Source organism: Rhineura floridana, chromosome 22 (assembly GCF_030035675.1).
Source record: "Rhineura floridana isolate rRhiFlo1 chromosome 22, rRhiFlo1.hap2, whole genome shotgun sequence".
NCBI classification, from domain to species: Eukaryota; Metazoa; Chordata; class Lepidosauria; order Squamata; family Rhineuridae; genus Rhineura; species Rhineura floridana.
The window spans coordinates 19,745,759-19,762,912 of record NC_084501.1 but is presented as its reverse complement, the minus strand read 5'-3'; the positions used below and the strand labels follow the sequence as shown (position 1 = coordinate 19,762,912).

General features: G+C 50.9%; 1 protein-coding gene across 4 annotated transcripts in view; it reads right to left on the bottom strand.

The window, feature by feature from the left end:
• GANAB (glucosidase II alpha subunit) overlaps positions 1–17,154 on the bottom strand; it is a 37,118-nt gene that overhangs the window by 5,087 nt on the left and 14,877 nt on the right. For all 4 annotated transcript variants that reach the window (XM_061605741.1, XM_061605742.1, XM_061605738.1 and 1 more), the window contains 14 exons: positions 15,146–15,245; positions 14,592–14,685; positions 12,484–12,580; positions 11,497–11,677; positions 9,659–9,812; positions 8,116–8,351; positions 5,886–6,012; positions 5,225–5,304; positions 4,983–5,126; positions 3,743–3,839; positions 2,760–2,861; positions 2,113–2,356; positions 1,487–1,551; positions 550–626 (listed from right to left, as the gene is read on the bottom strand). In XM_061605741.1, the coding sequence (XP_061461725.1) occupies positions 550–626; positions 1,487–1,551; positions 2,113–2,356; positions 2,760–2,861; positions 3,743–3,839; positions 4,983–5,126; positions 5,225–5,304; positions 5,886–6,012; positions 8,116–8,351; positions 9,659–9,812; positions 11,497–11,677; positions 12,484–12,580; positions 14,592–14,685; positions 15,146–15,245 (1,798 nt within the window). The remainder of the gene's footprint in view (positions 1–549; positions 627–1,486; positions 1,552–2,112; positions 2,357–2,759; positions 2,862–3,742; positions 3,840–4,982; positions 5,127–5,224; positions 5,305–5,885; positions 6,013–8,115; positions 8,352–9,658; positions 9,813–11,496; positions 11,678–12,483; positions 12,581–14,591; positions 14,686–15,145; positions 15,246–17,154) is intronic.

The window sequence follows — 17,154 nt, the reverse complement described above, 5'->3', positions numbered from 1 at the left end:
AAGTAATTGGGGGGTGGGAGGTCATGCCAGTAGTGGCTGGAGCTACAGCCAAAAGTGGATAGGGCTGCCCCTGTTCTTTCTCTCTCTCCCCATCACCCTCTTTACTCCCCCACTACCCCCTTTCTTCCTACTCCAGCAGGGGCTGCTGGGAAAGGGACAGATCCCTTTTGCCCAAGATCTGACTGAATCGCTTGCAGAGGACTTCTCAAGTTAGGTGAGGGCTGCAGGTAGCCCACCTTTGATATACATATATAAAAAAACCAAACTAGATCCTGCAAGCCTGAATGCTACCCACTTCTGACCTCGACAAACCAAACAACTGTCCCCTACTCCAAATCACCCTGTGAGAATTTCAACTCACAACTGGCACCTCCTCAGCTAGCGGCCTCTCTTTCCCACTGGGCTATTCCACCCTTCATTTTCCTTAATGCTGGGCGCTGGCAACACTGAGGAAGCATCAGAGCTCCATATCCTTAGTGCTCCACACTTTGACAACGGAGCTCCATCTGCCCTTGTCCCCTCCTTCCTGCCCAATTCCTACTCACTCACCTCTCCTTTGCCAGGCAAGTAGATCTGCACGCCTCGAGCCCCTTGCGCTGTGACCGGGTGAACCAGCAATGCATTGCCTACAAGTAAAAAAAAAAAAGCGTATGATCATGAGATCTAGATACTTGCATTAAGAGCTCCTCTCATAATCTGGGTCTGAATTAAGAACATTAGATGAGCTCTTCTGGATCAGACCAAACGGACCATCTAGTCCAGCATTCAGTTCTCACAGTGGCCAACCAGAGGCCAACGGGGAAGCCTGCAAGGAAGACATGACAGCAACAGCCTCTCCCACTAATGGTCTCCAGCAACGGGTCCTCACAGCAAAGCTGCTTATATTGCAGACAATACACAGCCATAATGGCTAGTAGCCATCGATAGCCTCATCCTCCAAGGGTTTGCCTGATGCCCTTTGTAAAGCTGTCCAAGCTGGTAGCCATCACCACATCTCATGGGAGAGAATTCCACAGTTTAGCTACTATATGCTGTGTGAAGGCTTTCTTTTGCCAATCCTGGATCTCTCACCATGCAGCAACACTGGATAACTGTGTTCAAGTATTACAAGAGGGAGAAAAACAGTTTCTCCGGTTTGCAAATGTACCCGCAGGCCAAAAATGTTGGTGACCCCTACACTAATCTGTAAACACAAACTGGGATTTTCACACAATTGCCAAAATCCCGCTAGTGGTGGATTTCTGAGATATTAACAACAAAAAAAGCTAACATTCATCATTTAAAAGAACAGGCATTTACTATTTTACCCTTTATTACAGTAACACACCGGAAACAAAGTAACCTCAGAAAAATGGAAGTGTGCTTTTGAACTCCTCAGCTCAAGGGAAAAAAGAGATCTTGGATATTAAAGCAAAACTTGCCGGAGGGCAGGAAATAGAGCAGGAGAGCCTTGGGCGTCTAAGACCCTGGGCTTCAGCAAACTCACCTAGCAGATATTGGTCATCGATGCCGTATGTTGTAGTGTCCTGGGGATATTCCACCCAGAGAGGTCTGTGAAGGAGGGGGAAAAAACAGGAGTGATGGCGGCAGAGACACTGAAGGGAGAAAAGCATCTGGTGAATTCAGACATCGTACCAAACCAGGGTAAACGAAGACTGACTATCAGTTTGGCACGATGTCTTAAACGACAGGCGCTGTTTGTGATGGGATGGAAACCAGAATAAGGAACCAGGCCCTTCAGGCACGGCTCAGCTTAGATATCAGCCCCGTTGCCTGCTTTCACTTTCTCCCCGGTCTGCACTCTCGTTCCTTTCCTGCAGAGGTCTCTGGAGGTGGAGCGACTCTGCCACAATGGGTTATGAGGCCACCCCCTTTCCTTCCCCACGAAATGAGGCCTAGACCCACAGTTTGCTTACCCCTCTTACACCTTGAAAAGTAAGATACGACTTTAATAAAAAAAAAAAGTTAAGAATCAACGGCATGAAGAAACACTTCCATCTTCCTGGCCAAAACCTACTGCCAACTGGATTTTCTGGATGACCATCCAAGCTCCACTACTTCCGTGCATGACCTTCTCTCTGTTCATAGCTAGCGACCCCGTTTATCACTCACCTCATGACAGGCTGGCCGGTACGGTAGCTGTGGTAGAAGAGGGTGTACCAGAAGGGGAGCAGGGCGTAGCGCTCGCGGATCGCATCGCGGATCAGGGCTTTGTTCTCCTCACCAAAGAGCCAGGGCTCCCGGCGGGTGGTGTCAACATGGGCGTGCGCCCGGAAGAAGGGCTGGTAGGCTCCCACTTGATACCAGCGCACCAGGAGCTCCGGCTCTGGGTTTTTGAAGAAGCCGCCCACGTCGGCTGGAGGAGAAAGATAGAGAGGGCCCCCTTTAATATCCTTTAAGAGCAAGCCAGCTCCATGCGACCGAGGGTCAAAAGAGCCCAGCTCTCTGCATCCACCAGTAGTCCAACCAGAGCCAGTAAGCCCCCCCAGTTTGTACATGACATTAAGCTGAGATTCAGACTCCAGATGTCCTCTTCCTCATCATGCAGGCAGAACTGTGAGTGCATGAGTCGCACACTTCACTCGGGCTTATGGAGGCGCATCCATGTAGCATTCAACCATGGTTTAGTGTTACATACTAACCAGGCAAAATGCATACAAACCACTTCGAACATTCAGTGCAATATCAATGCTATTATCATTAAAATGCCAGGGACCCAGCTTCCTCTACACAGGTTATTTGAATCCCCCAGTGCTTACCTCCACAGAAAGAGAAGCCCACCAGACCCAGGCTTAGACACATGGGGATGGAGATCTTTAAGTGGTCCCACTCTGCTGCATTGTCACCCGTCCACACAGCCCCTACGGAAGGAGACGGCAACAAGGTGCAATACTGAGCAATCTATGTACAGATCTGATTGTTTTCCTGTGGCCCCAGGAAGGCCTGCTTTGCCTACGCGTTGAAGGCAGCCTTTAGAACATGGGTGGGGAACCTGTACCCCTTGCAACGTTGCTGGATGACACAACTCCCGTCGTTCCTGACCACTGGCCAAGCTGGCTGGGGCAGATGAGAGCTGCAAGTCCAACTGTTGCAGGAGGGTCAAATATTTCCTTAGCCCTGCCTTAGAGGGCTGGGCTGGACTTTGCGTGGCTTCTCCACCCACCCAAACATGGCTCTCTAGGGTGATTTTATCTGAACAGTCCTTAATGAATTTGCATGATCTCTATGGCAGCAGATTGCTTCTCTTTTATCTTAATGCTGTATCATGTGTTTTTGAACTATCCTGGCCTGGTAGGTTTTTATCAGCCACTTGTTTCCTTGTGTTGTTTTTATTTTTCTGTATTAAAGTTATATTTACTTTACATTTAACAACATTTACATACTACTTGATTGTAAAAAAAACCCTCCAAGCAGTTTATAAAAAAAAATCCCGCCTTTCCTCCCAAAGCTCTGCTACAAAGGAACGGAGGAAGCTGCCTTTTACCGAGTCAGAACATTTGGTCCATCTAGCTCAGTTTTGTCTGCACTGACTGGCAGGACTCTCCTGCTGTCTAGGAAGCTGCATTGCACGCAGCCAGGGCTACACTGGCTGGCAGTGGCTCTTCAGAATTTCAGGCAGGGAGTTCTTCCCAGGGCTACCCAGCTGCTGGGGATCAAAGGTGGGACCTTCTGCATGCAAAGCAGATGCTGAACCGCTGCGCTATGGCCCTGCCTGTCTCACGCACACGCATGTGCCACTAACCGTAACGCTGTGAGCCTGCAAAGAACGCTCGAGACAAGACGAACGGACGCTCCACGCCCCCCGACCGTTGCACCTGTCCCTCCGCTGTTGCCATTTGCTGGCAGCAGGAAAAGGAAAGAAAAAGGATTTGTTACCGGGACAGTTCAAACCACTACCAAAACCGAAACCCAATTTGTCTGGGAGAGAACCAGAAAGAAGTCGAACCCAAGAACTTTGTAGCCTATACACCACTCACTTCCACTCCTCCCTCCTCAATCGGAACACAGCATGTTTGCACACAAACACGCGCGACGGAACTAAAGGGATGCAGAACCAAGTGCAGAATGTGGGTCTGACCAGGGAATTCTGCTTCTTGGATTTCTTTGTTTTAAAAGAGGCAAGCTTCTAGCCCCCTTGGCTGCCAATATATGCTTCAATGCCTGTGGGGGGCTGAGATGCCCGATTCCCTCCCAATGAACCACAAAACTGTAATGAATCCATCCCCCGCAAACAAAGCCCTGACCAACGAGGACCTAGGGGGATTGGCAGCCACAGAATGCCAACTGACTGTTGGGGATGGGGTGAAAATCGGGGGGACAGGGGGGATGTGATGGAGTCTGCACAACAGAAGCACTCCCAACATTTCGTAGCAGGTCCCTCTAGGTCAGGGACAGTGATCCTGACGGCCCTATGAGGGTTGCAGGACAACAACCCCCATCAGCCCCAGCCAGCATGGACCCTGGGTAGGGGTGATGGGAGTTGTGGTCCAGCAACAACTGGAAGGCAGTTCAGGTTCCCCATTCCTACTCTGGTACCAGTAAAAATGTACATCTGAACTACTACAGGTCAGGGACTCTAATTTGGAGGGGAATGGGTTCGAATTTAGGGCCTTTTAATTGTTGTTGTTGAAAAAGACTTAAGAGTTTAAAAACCTTTGCTGATCTTCCGCAAATCACTGGCCATCTTCCTGCAGATCCTGATATGTTTACTTCCCAGCCCACCTAAACACCTTAGAAGTATAGATGAGACTGATGTTCCAAGCCAGCTTTCGTCAAGCTGGTGTCCTCCAGATGTTCAGGACTACAACTCCCATCATGCTGGCTGTTGCTGATGGAAGTTGTACTCCAGATCATCTGGAGGGGACTAGGATGGCAAAAAGCTGTCCCGCACCATACCCCAATGTTCTCAAACAGACTGTTGGGGTCACAGAGTTCAGTGTTTCTTGTCCCAAGAAGGAACAAGAAGACAAAACAGCACTCACCACGTAAAGCCCATAAAGGTTGTGAATGTCGCGGTGCTCCCAACCGCCTTGGTGCACGGCATCCTTGTGCATCGTCACCTCGGGGCCATTGAAGACAGAGGGCTCGTTCATGTCATTCCAGGTATAGAGGTTGTCCATGGAGCCCTGGCACCGAAGGAGAGGGAAAGCCGATTGGTGGGGAGGGTCCAAGAAAGGCACACCACAGCCAAAGCATGGCCTGCGAGGAATGGCTACCTGCCTACCTCATACTGGTCGTAGCTGAACATGCTGGACCACCAGGTGCGCATCTCTGGGTTGGTAAAATCCGGGTAGCCTGCCGAACCTGGGTTAGGAGGAGGCAAATAGTTAGGGCAGACTTAATGGTTCAATGCAGGTGTGGAGAACCTCTGACTGTCCAGAAGTTCCTGAACTACATCTCCTATAAGACCCAGCAAGCATGGCCAATGGCCAGGGATGGTGAGAGTTGTAATTCAGCAACGTCTGGAGGCCAGGGGTTCCCCACACCTGCTTTAATGAATATTAAACACCTGTCAATTTTATTTTTGCAGAAAACATATTATTCATTATAAACAATTAAACAATCAATACATTAATATTAAGAAACATACATCAATAAAATTGTTATCTACTATTTGGCAGATGTATGCATATTCTGAGCTGATTGCTTGCCAAGATCCCCTAAGATTTTTACTTAATAGGATAAATATTAAATAGTATGTATTTTTGAAAATCTACTCAGTAGGACAGCTTCCTATGCTAAGGTACAACACCACCTGACAATTCTTTTCCCCTTGTTGGTGGCCGCTCAAGAGGGTTGACTCATTCTATCGCACAACCAGAGGTGTCCCAATCATCAGCAGGGCACCAAAACGATCCCTCCCCCACCAAACTGGCTCTCCTCACCTGGCCAACACCAGCCCTCATAGTCACTACCATCCTTGGTCTTGACATAAAAGTTCCGGGAGCGAATCTCGTTGTGGACCCGATAACCACTGTCCACCTTGATGTGCGGGTCGACGATGCTCACCATCTGGGTTGGGACAAGAGACACAAAAATGGAATGATCAGGAAGCAAAGAGGTCGGGCCAAGCCACACCCCTCCGTCTCGGGAGAGGCCACATTTGGGAATGTCTCTTCCTTTGCATAATTTATTCTGGGTTTGCTAGTCATGGGGGAGGAGCAAATCTGCCAGGCGGAGCCATGAAGCTGCACTCCCGTTCATGAGAAATCTTAAGTTTGCCATCCCCCCTTCCTGGCTTCTTAGATTACAGCAAGAATCGTCCCTATGTATTCACAGCCGTAAAGCAGGAGCAGAGAGTCTCTTTCTGCTTGAGGGCCACATTCCCTTTCTTGGCAACTTCTGGGACACACACAGCAGTGATGGGAAGGCCAGAGATAACAGTGGGTGGTGTCAAAGACTTGTCCCCCTGGGGTCCCTCATCCTTAGTTCTCCAAGGGGGGTCTTTGCTTCCGAGAACAGTCCCAATTCTACTGGGTCCCTGCTTCCCAGGCAAAAGTTTCCCTCTTCTAGGAGTAGTTACTCCCGATAGCACTGCCATGCCCTTCCTCTGGTTCCTTTCTCTGAGGGAAGGGACCTCAGAGCCCAACGTGAACTGCAAGGGATTAGCCCTCGTTAACTATCAGTAACAGCAGCGTTCAGCAGCCAAGGTCTAGATTTAGAATCCTCACTTTCAAGTCAACACACACACCGTTTGTAAAAGCATAGTTGATTTAAAAGTAAAAGAGTTGGTATTTGCAAGAGAGAGCAGCGGCTTGTTTCCTTACAGATAATCACCCACAGATGGGCTACCCGAGGCACATTGGCATGACAAGAGGAGAGAGGTTCAATACAGATAAGGGAGTAAAATAACGAACTTACTAAGCTAGTCCTATACTCACACAGATCAGCCTGGCTCCCAAAAAGGCTTTTCCTGTCCTATGTCAGCGAGTCCCAGTAGATGAAGATAGGGAACTCCCTTGGAAGTTTTTCCTTCCTTGTTTATGGAGTTTAACAGTCACCAAAGAGGGGGGAATGCAAATCATAGAATCATAGAGTTGGAAGGTTCCTTGTAGGCCATCGAGTCCAACCCCCTGCTCACAGCAGGAAATCCACAGCTAGAGCATCTCCCGCAGATAGCTGTCCAATAGCTTCATTCAATATCCAAGGCCCTCCTCCGGGTACCAACTCATCAGGATGCCCGGAGGATTGTTATTACATCTAGGGCCTTTTCTGTGGTGGCCCCCGAACTGTGGAACAGCCTACCTGAGGAGATACGCCTGGCGCCTTCGGTACTTTCTTTTAGGCGCCAGGTTAAGACCTGGCTATACTCCCAGGCATTTTAATGTTCAATGTGTTTCATTTAATTTTTTTTCCGTTTAACTTGTTGCTGATTTTATTGTAATTTTATTGTAATATTGTATTTTAATCTTGTTTTATTCACCGCCCAGAGAGCTATTCGCTATGGGCGGTTTAAAAATGAAATAAATGAAATGAAATGAAATGCTTGAAGACATCTCCTGCCTCTACAGGGGTTTATTCCTTTGAAGTCTTTGAAGACAAGGGGGGCAAATAGCATGACCTACAACACCCCTTCTTCCTGGCTCCTGCTCCCAGGAAGCTGATAAGGAGTAGGGATTAGTTACATCCCTTTGCCCAGGTTGTTGATACAGGACTGCGGGTAGGGAGTTCTATGGAAGCACGGGCTCCCAGAATTCTCTCTGGCTGACCCATTTCAGCTTGACCAAAGTTAGCTGTTTCTTGACAGGTGGAGCAACCAAATGTGCGTTTTACCTTTGTACAATTTCTACACACACACACGCAGACCCCTCTCGATCCTCCATCCAGGAAAGGGAAAGGCATTAACAGAGTTCAAGGACACGTTCCAGATCAGGAAAAATAACATCTGCGATGCAACGCAGGGCCGCTGATGGGCATGGCCAGTTAGAGAGGCCTGGAGGGCCGCATTCATCCCCTGAGCCTGAGGTTTGCCCCAACTCCTGCTCTAAACCATGGTTAGGTGTCATTTGTGTGTGAACGGCACCCGTCGGATAATCTTGGGGTGCGCGGAGGTTCCGAAGGTCCCCAGGAAGGCTCGGGGCTGGGGCCGCATTCTCAGAGCTCACTCTGCCTTACCTTACGCCTCTTGGCTGTCAGGCGCTGAAGCATCTCCCGGGGATGGGGGAACTTGTTGGGATCCCAGGTGAAATAGCGTTTGCCATCAGCGTGTTCAATGTCCAGCCAGATGACATCGTACGGGATGTCGTGCTCGTCAAAGCCATTGTCCACAGCCCTCACATCCTCCTGGTCGTTGTAGTTCCAGCGGCTCTGGTGATAGGCCAGGGCAAAGAGAGGAGGCAGGGCCTGGGTCCCTGAGAGAAAGAAAGGTCAGCTGGGGACGTTTGCTGGTCTTCACGCTCACACAAAGATGGGACAGCAGAAGATGCTTTCTACTGCACACTGAAGGCCCCGGGTCAATTCCCGGCACCTCCAGGTAGGCTGGGAAAGAAAGACTCCGTCCGATACCCTGGGAAGCTGCTGCCAGTCAGTGCAGACAGTACTGAGCTATATGGCCAATGGCCAGACTCAGTAGAAGGCAGCTTCCTTATGTACCACTGGCCCACTTTGCCCAGCGTAGGGTCACAGCCAATCAAGCCTTACTTAGCATAAACCCACTGAAATCAGTGGGCTTAGTCCTGGCCACCGACTGCAATGGCTCTACTCCAGGGAGGAGTTGGATACAAGCCACTGTCTCTTTGGCTGTTCCAAGGTCTCAGGCGGAGAAAAGTCTCTCCCGTCACCAGCGACCCCGTTTTAAATGAGCGACGCCGAGGACTGAACTTGGGACCTCCTGAGTGCAAGAATCTCGGAGTGTGCGGAGGTCCCCAGGGTCCCCAGGAAGACTCGGGGCTGGGGCCATGTTTTCAAAGCTCTGCCACTGAGCTAAGGCCCTTCCCCAACATAGTTATTTTTTATTTATTAATCCCATTCATACCCCGCCTTGCTTTTCACGATTTAAACCCCAAGGCGGCTGACATATGGTTCCCAGGCGGTCTCCCTTCCAGGCACTGACCAGACCTGACCCTGCTTAGCTTCAGCAGGAAGCTGGCCTCATGTGCCTTCAGGCCAGAGCCTGGGACTATTTCTGAGAGCTTTTGGCCGGTTTGCACTTGCTGGGAATCACGAGGGGAGAGTGACATTGCCCTCATGTCCTGCAGGTGTGTTTATTAACTAATTAATTAATTACATTTATACTCCGCCTTTCTTTTCATGATAGAAACCCAAAGTGGCTTACATATGGTTCCCAGGCGGTCAAAGCAAGGAGTTTCAGGATGCTGAATTATGGGCCCAAGACTCAGTTCTGGGCTTATGCAGTCTGACTGCAAATGTACACAATACTGATGACGGACGTTTGTCTTAAGAGATGATGTTCCAGGCATGTGGCAGTGAACAGGGAGATTCATATGAATAAGCAGGCAACATTAACATCAGTCTCTGTACCCCAGTCTGTACAGCTATTTTAATATTGTGTTTTATTCTTTCTACTGGAGGCTGCTCAGAGAAATTATGCTGATGGGTGATCATAGCGCTATGGTAAGAAAATAAAGAACCCTTTCCATTGTTCAGAGACTGCCCGTCTCCTCCAAAGCAGAGTAAACAGAAGCCCTGCCCCACTCACCCGTAAGGGACGCATACTGCTGGAAGACATCACTGGGCGAGGGCCCCAGCAAGAGGAATGCATCTATGATCCCACTCTCCGACATCCAGCGGACATCCGTCTGTGGGGTCTCACCGCCGCCTTGCATGTAATCCAGCATCTTTCCAAACAGGGTCTGTGAGAGAGATTGGGAGGGGCAGACGTCTCGGTTGGCACAGATGGAACACCAAACCGTGGCTGGGCATTAACGCAAGCGACCTTTGGGATCAGTACACTCCCTCTCCCCCTTGTACCCTGAATTTCCTCTTTTGTCATTACATCCAATCCAGGCCCTAAGTTTTACATTTCCCCACAATGCCCTGGAGCAATGCTACACTAGGGCATTGTGGGTAATTAAAATGGCCTGTTTGGGGGCAGGGCGCTCAATAGAAAGCACTTTGCCAGGCGAGCCCTCAAACCTGGAGTCAGCCTTGATCCAATCGGCAAGCTATAATTTATGTGTTGATTCTGCAAACCAGAGATCTGCAAGCCATGGTTTACACTAACCCCCAGCCGTCCTGAATCATATGGAACTACGGCACAGCCCTTCATCATCTGATCTACAATTCAAATGTTGCACCACACGATTGTTTACACCAACCATAGTTTAAAATCCCAGCACTGTTTGTGCTGGCTTGCAATTCTGGCACCGGAGGTCCATCAGCAACCATATTTTGCCAGTTCTTATGCAATGGCAAACCAGTTTGCTGCAAAATAGAGAGAACTGGGGTTGGGAGACAGGCGAGGACATGCATGCCCAAGGCTCACTCATGCAATGCCAAAACATCACGTTACATGACTTGGTGTAACACATGAACCAAACCACTTACAAAAGGGCACATCTGCATGGAGTTTTCAGGTGCAATTTCCAGTGCTGTATTCCAAAGGCTATGAAATGGCCCCTCTGATAGGAAAGGACCACTTCCAAGCTGCTGAGGTGTGGGGTGAGGACAGATTACTGAACGTATTGCTTTCCCCCTCCTTTTCAGCTACCACAGATACACGTGACCGGGGAGGCACATGCAATTTCTAGGCTAGCTAACTCTTGCGGATTTTGCAAGATTAAGGGCTGAAAGCTCTGTTGCTTCAAAGCAGGCAGGGCTGGAACTAGAAAGGGATGCTTCCTCCAAAGCGAAGTGGGAGGGGCAATCTGCACATGGTCATTCCTGGGTAACCCCTGAAGGAGGAACTCATGTTTGCACGAGTAAGTTCATACACTTTCATTTGCTGTTGGTCTTATCCAAGCAGGTGTGCGTTGTCTTGGCTATCTAAGGCCCATCTAAGTCCAGCATCCTTTTCTCATGGTGGCCATCCAGATGTCTCTGGGAAGCCCGCAAGCAGGACCTCAGCATGACAGCGCTCCCCCTTTGGGCAGGTTCCAGCAACTAGTATTCAGAAGCATCCTGCCTCTGACCGCAGAGGCAGAACATAGTCATGGTGGCTAGTGGCCACTGACAGCCTTATCCTCCACGAATCTGTCTAATCCAAGTCCATAAACTTTCATTTGTTTGGGGTCTTATCCAGCTGGGTGTGTGCGCAGAGTCTCAGCTGATCAGAACATAAGAAGAGCCTGGTTGCTGGATCAGGCCAAAGGCCCATCTAAATCCAGCATTCCCACATGCTTCTGGGGAGCCCGCAAAGAGGACCTCTCCCCCTTCTGCGATTCCCAGCAACTGGTATTTCAAGGCATGCTGCCTCCGACTGGGGAGGGAGAGCATAGCCCTCATGGCCGGTCGCCACTGATACCCTTCTCCTCTCTGAAAATATTTGAGGCAAGGGTAAAAGGGATGGCATGCCCACAGCTCTCGGAGGAACAGTACCTTGCCGGCTGTGTTGGAAGTGACGTCCACCCAGGTCTCCGCTGCATTCAGCCAGAAGATCCCGAGAGTGCGCTGGGGACTGTGGGCTAGGAGCACAGGAACAGCGCCGTAGAGGGCCATGGGGTTATAAAGCTCATACTGGAAGACATCCAGGTTGTAGAGGCGGTACGGATCCCCTCCCCTGCCAAGGGTTTGGTGATTAGAGAAACGGCAGAGAAAAATGCAGAAAGAAACTGAACAGAGAGGCTGCCTTCCTAAGACTGGCGGCACCTGGGAAAATGACACACGCTGCCCACCCAGACGCTGACGGGACATACATTTAAAGCAGTGCCACATTAAATAGTCACGGCTTCCCCCAAAGAATCCTGGGAACTGTAGTTGGCAAAGATGCGGAGAACCGTTGGAAAATGTACTGCCTTCAAGTCGATCTCACCTTCCGCAGGAACACATTCAAGACCAGCTAATGCGGAGTGAAATGGAAATGGACTGCCTCCAAGTCAATTCCGACTTATGGTGACCCTACGAAGAGGGATTTCATGGGAAGCAGTATTCAGAGGGGGCTTCCCATCGCCTCCCTCTGAGGCTGAGAGGCAGTGACTGGCCCAAGGCCACCCAGGGAGCTTCGTGGCTGGGTGGGGATTTGAACCCTGCTCTCCCAGGTCGTAGTCCAACACGCTAACCACTACACCACACCAGCTCTGAGAACTGTTAGGAGACCTCTATTCCCCTCACATAGCTACAATTCCCAGACTGGTTTAACAATCAGCCCTTATTCCAAGGAAACTCTGGGAATTGTAGCTCTGCGAGGGGAACAGGAGAATCTCCTAACTCCCAGGATCCTTTGGGGGAAGGTGTGACTGTTTGAAGTGGTATCATGGTGCAGATGAGGCCATCCACTCCCCTCCACAACACTGACTGCTGAAGATCTATCCGGGGGGGGGGGGAACCCACTACATCACCAGGAACCTCGTCAGGCCCCAGGCTTACTCAGTAGTTCGTAACCGGAGGTTGTCTGCGTGTTCTGGGATCCCATACACGTTCTCCACACCCGGGAGTGAGAAATCTAGCCCCACTGACGTTGGGCCTGTAGAATGAGAAAAGGAAGGACTGAGAAGAAGGTGGGCAGTGCTTCACTGAGATGGCTTTTGCTGAAATGCCAAAGCACGGTTTATCAAACCGGCACCACTGGACACAAACTACAGTTTGCAAGAGGCCGACAAGCCAGGATCTGAAACCATGGTTGGTAAACCATGGTATGAGCAAGTTGCAATTTGGTGTTACATCTGAACGCAGAAACCAGTTTAGGACTTTACTCTGCAGTCAGAGACTGCTGTCCTGGATAGAGTCCAGAGATTCTCAGGGAAGGTGGGGAGAGAGGGAAACTGCACAAATCATGGCTTGTTTGGACACCTGGAAACCATGATATGGAGTCTAAACTGTTGGTGCAAACCACGGAGCATCTAACACACACATAACCCCATCCTCCTAACCCATTGCCTCTAGTCTCTATCCCCACTGCAGTTCCACCTCCCAGCCTACATCTCTCCTCTGCCCACTTCCCAGGGAAGGGCAGTTTCCTTCTAGCAATAAAAGCCACGGGCAACTGAAACTGACAGTACAAAGCACTACACAGAGCAGACCTACTGACAACTAACTTCGGGTTATTCATTTCAATGGGTCTTCTCTCAGTAGGACGCAGTTGAATACAACCCCACGTCCTCTTTTCAAGAACTGTAGAAAGTCCACCTCTAGTGAAGCTTTGGAAGTGTGCAAGATTAATTATTTCATCCAAAGCCACAGAACCCTTTACAAGAGAGGTGAGGACTCTTTTTTTCCTACCAGGGGCCGCATTCCCTTGTGGGTAATCTGTCCAGGGGCCGCATGCAGGGCATGGGGAAGAATGAAGCCAGTGGTGGGCAGAGCAGACCCTCGAGTTGGCAGGATCACCTTCCCCCACCCTTTCGTTCACATCCATTGTTCTCCCTCCCTCCCTGTTCATCGTGAATATAGGGAGCGCCTTGCGCAGAGTGAGACCACCGGCCCATCTAGCTCCGTATCGTCCACACTGACTGGCAGTATCTATCCAAGGTTTCAGACGGGGAGTATCTCCAGCCTGCCCTATTCTCAACAGGCTCCTAAAGAAGCGAGAGACTCCCCAGCAGAAACACAAGTGGAGGCAGCACAGGCGCAGAACCCAGGGTCAGTCCGGAGCCCAGAGTCTACCACAACAACAAGGGGCCAGGCACAAAGCAGGGCCACAACAATCCAGGCTCAGAAGCTGAACAGTCCATAAGAAACGCAGATCAGGGGCAAGCCAAGAGGCAGGCCCAGAGGAGTCCAAGGTCAGGTCCGGCATCCAAAGTAAATCCACAGACAGGTCAGGTACAGAGCTGCTGCTGTACAGACGTCGGTCCAGCAGCCCTTCTAGGTTTTTATGCTGGAGCTGCTGAACCACACCCCAAACCTCAGCTGACTCAAGAGGCAGCTGGACAGCCATCTGTCAGGAATGCTTTGATTTGATTTCCTGCATTTAGCAGAGGGTTGGACTGGATGGTCTTATAGGCTCCTTCCAACACCAACTCTATTATTCTACGATTCTATGAATGCTCTGCAGGCAGGCCTTTACTCCCGAGGAGTCCGGGCCTGTAGTCAGGCCCTCTTCCGGATGAGCCAGACCCCCATCTGGCGCCAGAGCCAATGCCTCTCCCTTGGGTTTGGGGGCCGGTCAGCCTCGATGTCATCGGCTGAACTTGCTCCGGGTACAGACGGCCTCTCCTGGGCCTTGTCATGGGACCCTGGCTCCTCACTCTCCAATGGAGCCGGAGCCGGGGCTGGGGCCAAGACCGGAGCCTCCCGGCCTTCCTCCAATGAGGACTCCTGTGGCTGGGACCTGACACCGCCCTACCAAGAGATGCCAGGGGCTGGTCCTGGGATCTCTGGCCTGCAAGGCAGCTGCTCTCCCACTCGGCAACGTGGCCCTTCCCCCACAAGGGGAGCGGCAGATCACCCTTGCCAGAGGTCTGAACTGATCGCTGGCGGGGGGCTTTTGAAATGGGGCCAAGGGCAGCTTGCCCAGCCCTGCTAATGGGACGCACCATTGGGCTTGCTGTCGGTGTGGGACTTGAATGTCTCCTCCCAAGATCCCGGCTCTTCTTCCGTCTCGCCAGCCCCTTTGGATGCTTCCTCATCCTGCAAGAAATAAGTAAATAAAGGCGAGGCAAAGCAGGGTTTCACACAAACCACAGCTAACGTCTGGCCTTCAGAACTCACAAGCTGCGGTTAAGAAAAACTGGAACAAAAAAAGTCTGAAACTCCGCCTTTCAGCACCGCTGAATAATAGGTTGGGGGGGAGCGCGCAAGCCCGAGGCAAGCTGGTCTCGGTCGCTTCGCAATGAAATATGGTTTAGCATGACTACGGTTTACTTCACAGTAAACAAAGGTTTAGCATTCTGTTCCCTTATTCCCTGCCAGGGCGGGGAGGAGGAACCTGGCGCCCTCCAGATGTTGCTGGGCTACAGCTGCTATCACCCCTGACCACTGGCCATGCTGGGGGGGGGAAGGCGGATGGGATCTTGGAGCCCAATAAGAACTGGAGGGCTGCAGGCTCCTCACCCCTGCTGTAGGAGAGCATGCTCCCCCCCGCACTCACCTGCTGGCTTTTCTCTGGGGACTCCTGCTCTGTTGACAAAGAGGCATCAGAGACCTCAGCAGCCTCCTCCCCTTCGGAGGCGAGTTCCGTTGGCGGTTCTCTGGAAGAAAGGAAGGGGGGGAAGAAAGGAAGGCTCAGCCCAGAATCCTCTTCCACTCCCGTCCCCATTTCTCCACCCAGGCAGTTCAAAAGAAAAAAAGACACCAAAAGGCCACCTCCCCCCCAGCCCAAATGAACGACAGGCGCCCCTGCTAAACTACAAGCAGCCCAGCCAGTTAGCAGGGGGAGGCGAAGTGGGGGCAGTGCACAGTGCAAGAGCAGGCTCTGGTTCCCTCCCTCCCCCACACACACCACAACTCCTGTTGGGCTCTCGAGACTGAAGGCCAACTCCTAACCAGACTGGCCACCCTTTCTCTGGCATCTAAGGAGGAAGCAGGTGCCCACTCGTGCCTCTGGCTTGTCTAAGGCAGGGGTCGCCAGCCTGGCACCCGTGGACGCAGTAGTGCCCCAAAGCCTCTGAGCTCTCCCTCCCCTCCTTGGTGGTGAGAACGGTTGCCTTTGTCTCCCTTGAAAAGCACACGGAGCTAAGGGCGAAAGTTGTCAGCAAGATATTTCCTACTGCCTGTTTCAACGCTGTGCTTTTCAAGGCTGTTCATTCCACCAGACAGGACTTTCTACCAGATAGACATTGCAGCACAATAAATGGGCAAGCCTTTAAGGTGGGTGTGGAGAACCTGTGGCCCTCCGGTTGTTGCTGGACTCCAACTCCCATCAGCCCACAGCCAGCACGGCCAATGGTCAGAGATGATGGGAATTTGCCTTTTACCCAAATTCCTTTGGAAAAGCAAAGTCTGTGTGCATGTGATTTTCTCATTCTGTCTCGTGTGTGTGTGTGTGTGTGTGACATCCAGGAGAGTGTAGACAGAAGTGACATGGGATGGGGGGGACACTCACTCAAAAATCCAGATGTGCCCTCGGGTCTAAAAAAGTTGACAGCCCTCTGGAAACGGCAGAGTTCTTTCACACATACATCTGGCAGGCAGCCCCACACTCCCTCTGAAAGGTAGATCAAAAGCTAGGTGGTCTTCAAAATTTCCTTGCTCCCTGGAACCTTTTCCATACCAATCACCTGCTTGCTGGGGCTGATGGGAGTTGTAGTTCAGCAACATCTGGAAGGCCAAAGGTTCCTCACTCCTGGCCTAGGCCAATATCCCTTGTCTGGCTCGCAGTAACTTTCCCCGGTGAACACTCGGCTATCTCTTACCCCCTCCCGAGAGCTTTTTAAAGCTGCGGGTGTTGGGCCTTAACTTGGCTCTTTCAGCATGAGAATGACGTACACCACTCTGAGCAGGATTTTTTTTAGAAAAATGTAGTTTAAATAAATAAAAATTGCAGAGGAACTTTAAGATCCACCTCCACAGTCATAAGGGTTAGAAACTTGCTTGAGAAAAACAAGAGGTTCTCAGAATTCTGCTGAATCCCACAGCTGAGATGCACGCGCAGTTCTCAGCATGCACAGAACCTCTGACCCTTTAATCAAGACGATGAACAAAGATGGGATGTCCAGCGTGGGTTGGCTGTGCTTAGCCAGCAAGCTGCTAATGTGAAGAATAAGCACCTCTTCACACGGTGCCCTCAGAGAATTCGCCCCCACCAGAAATAGCGATGGCTACCAACTCAGATGGCTTTCAAAGAGGATTAGACAAATTGATGGCGGAGAAGGCTACCAGTGGCTACTAGCCACAGTGTTCTCACTCTGCTGTCAGAGGAGTCGGTATGCCTTTGAATCTCAGTTACTGGAGGTCACAAGAAGACAGACTTGCTGTTGCACTCGGGTCCTGCTTGCAGGCTTCCCAGAGGCATCTGGCTGGCCACTGTGAGAACAGGAGGCGGGACTTAGGCGGGCCTTCACCCTGACCCAGCAGGCCTGTACTGGACTGCAGTTACCCAGCTGTATATAACACCCCTGATGTACGGTGCAAGTGATATTTATTTGTTACATTTATTAT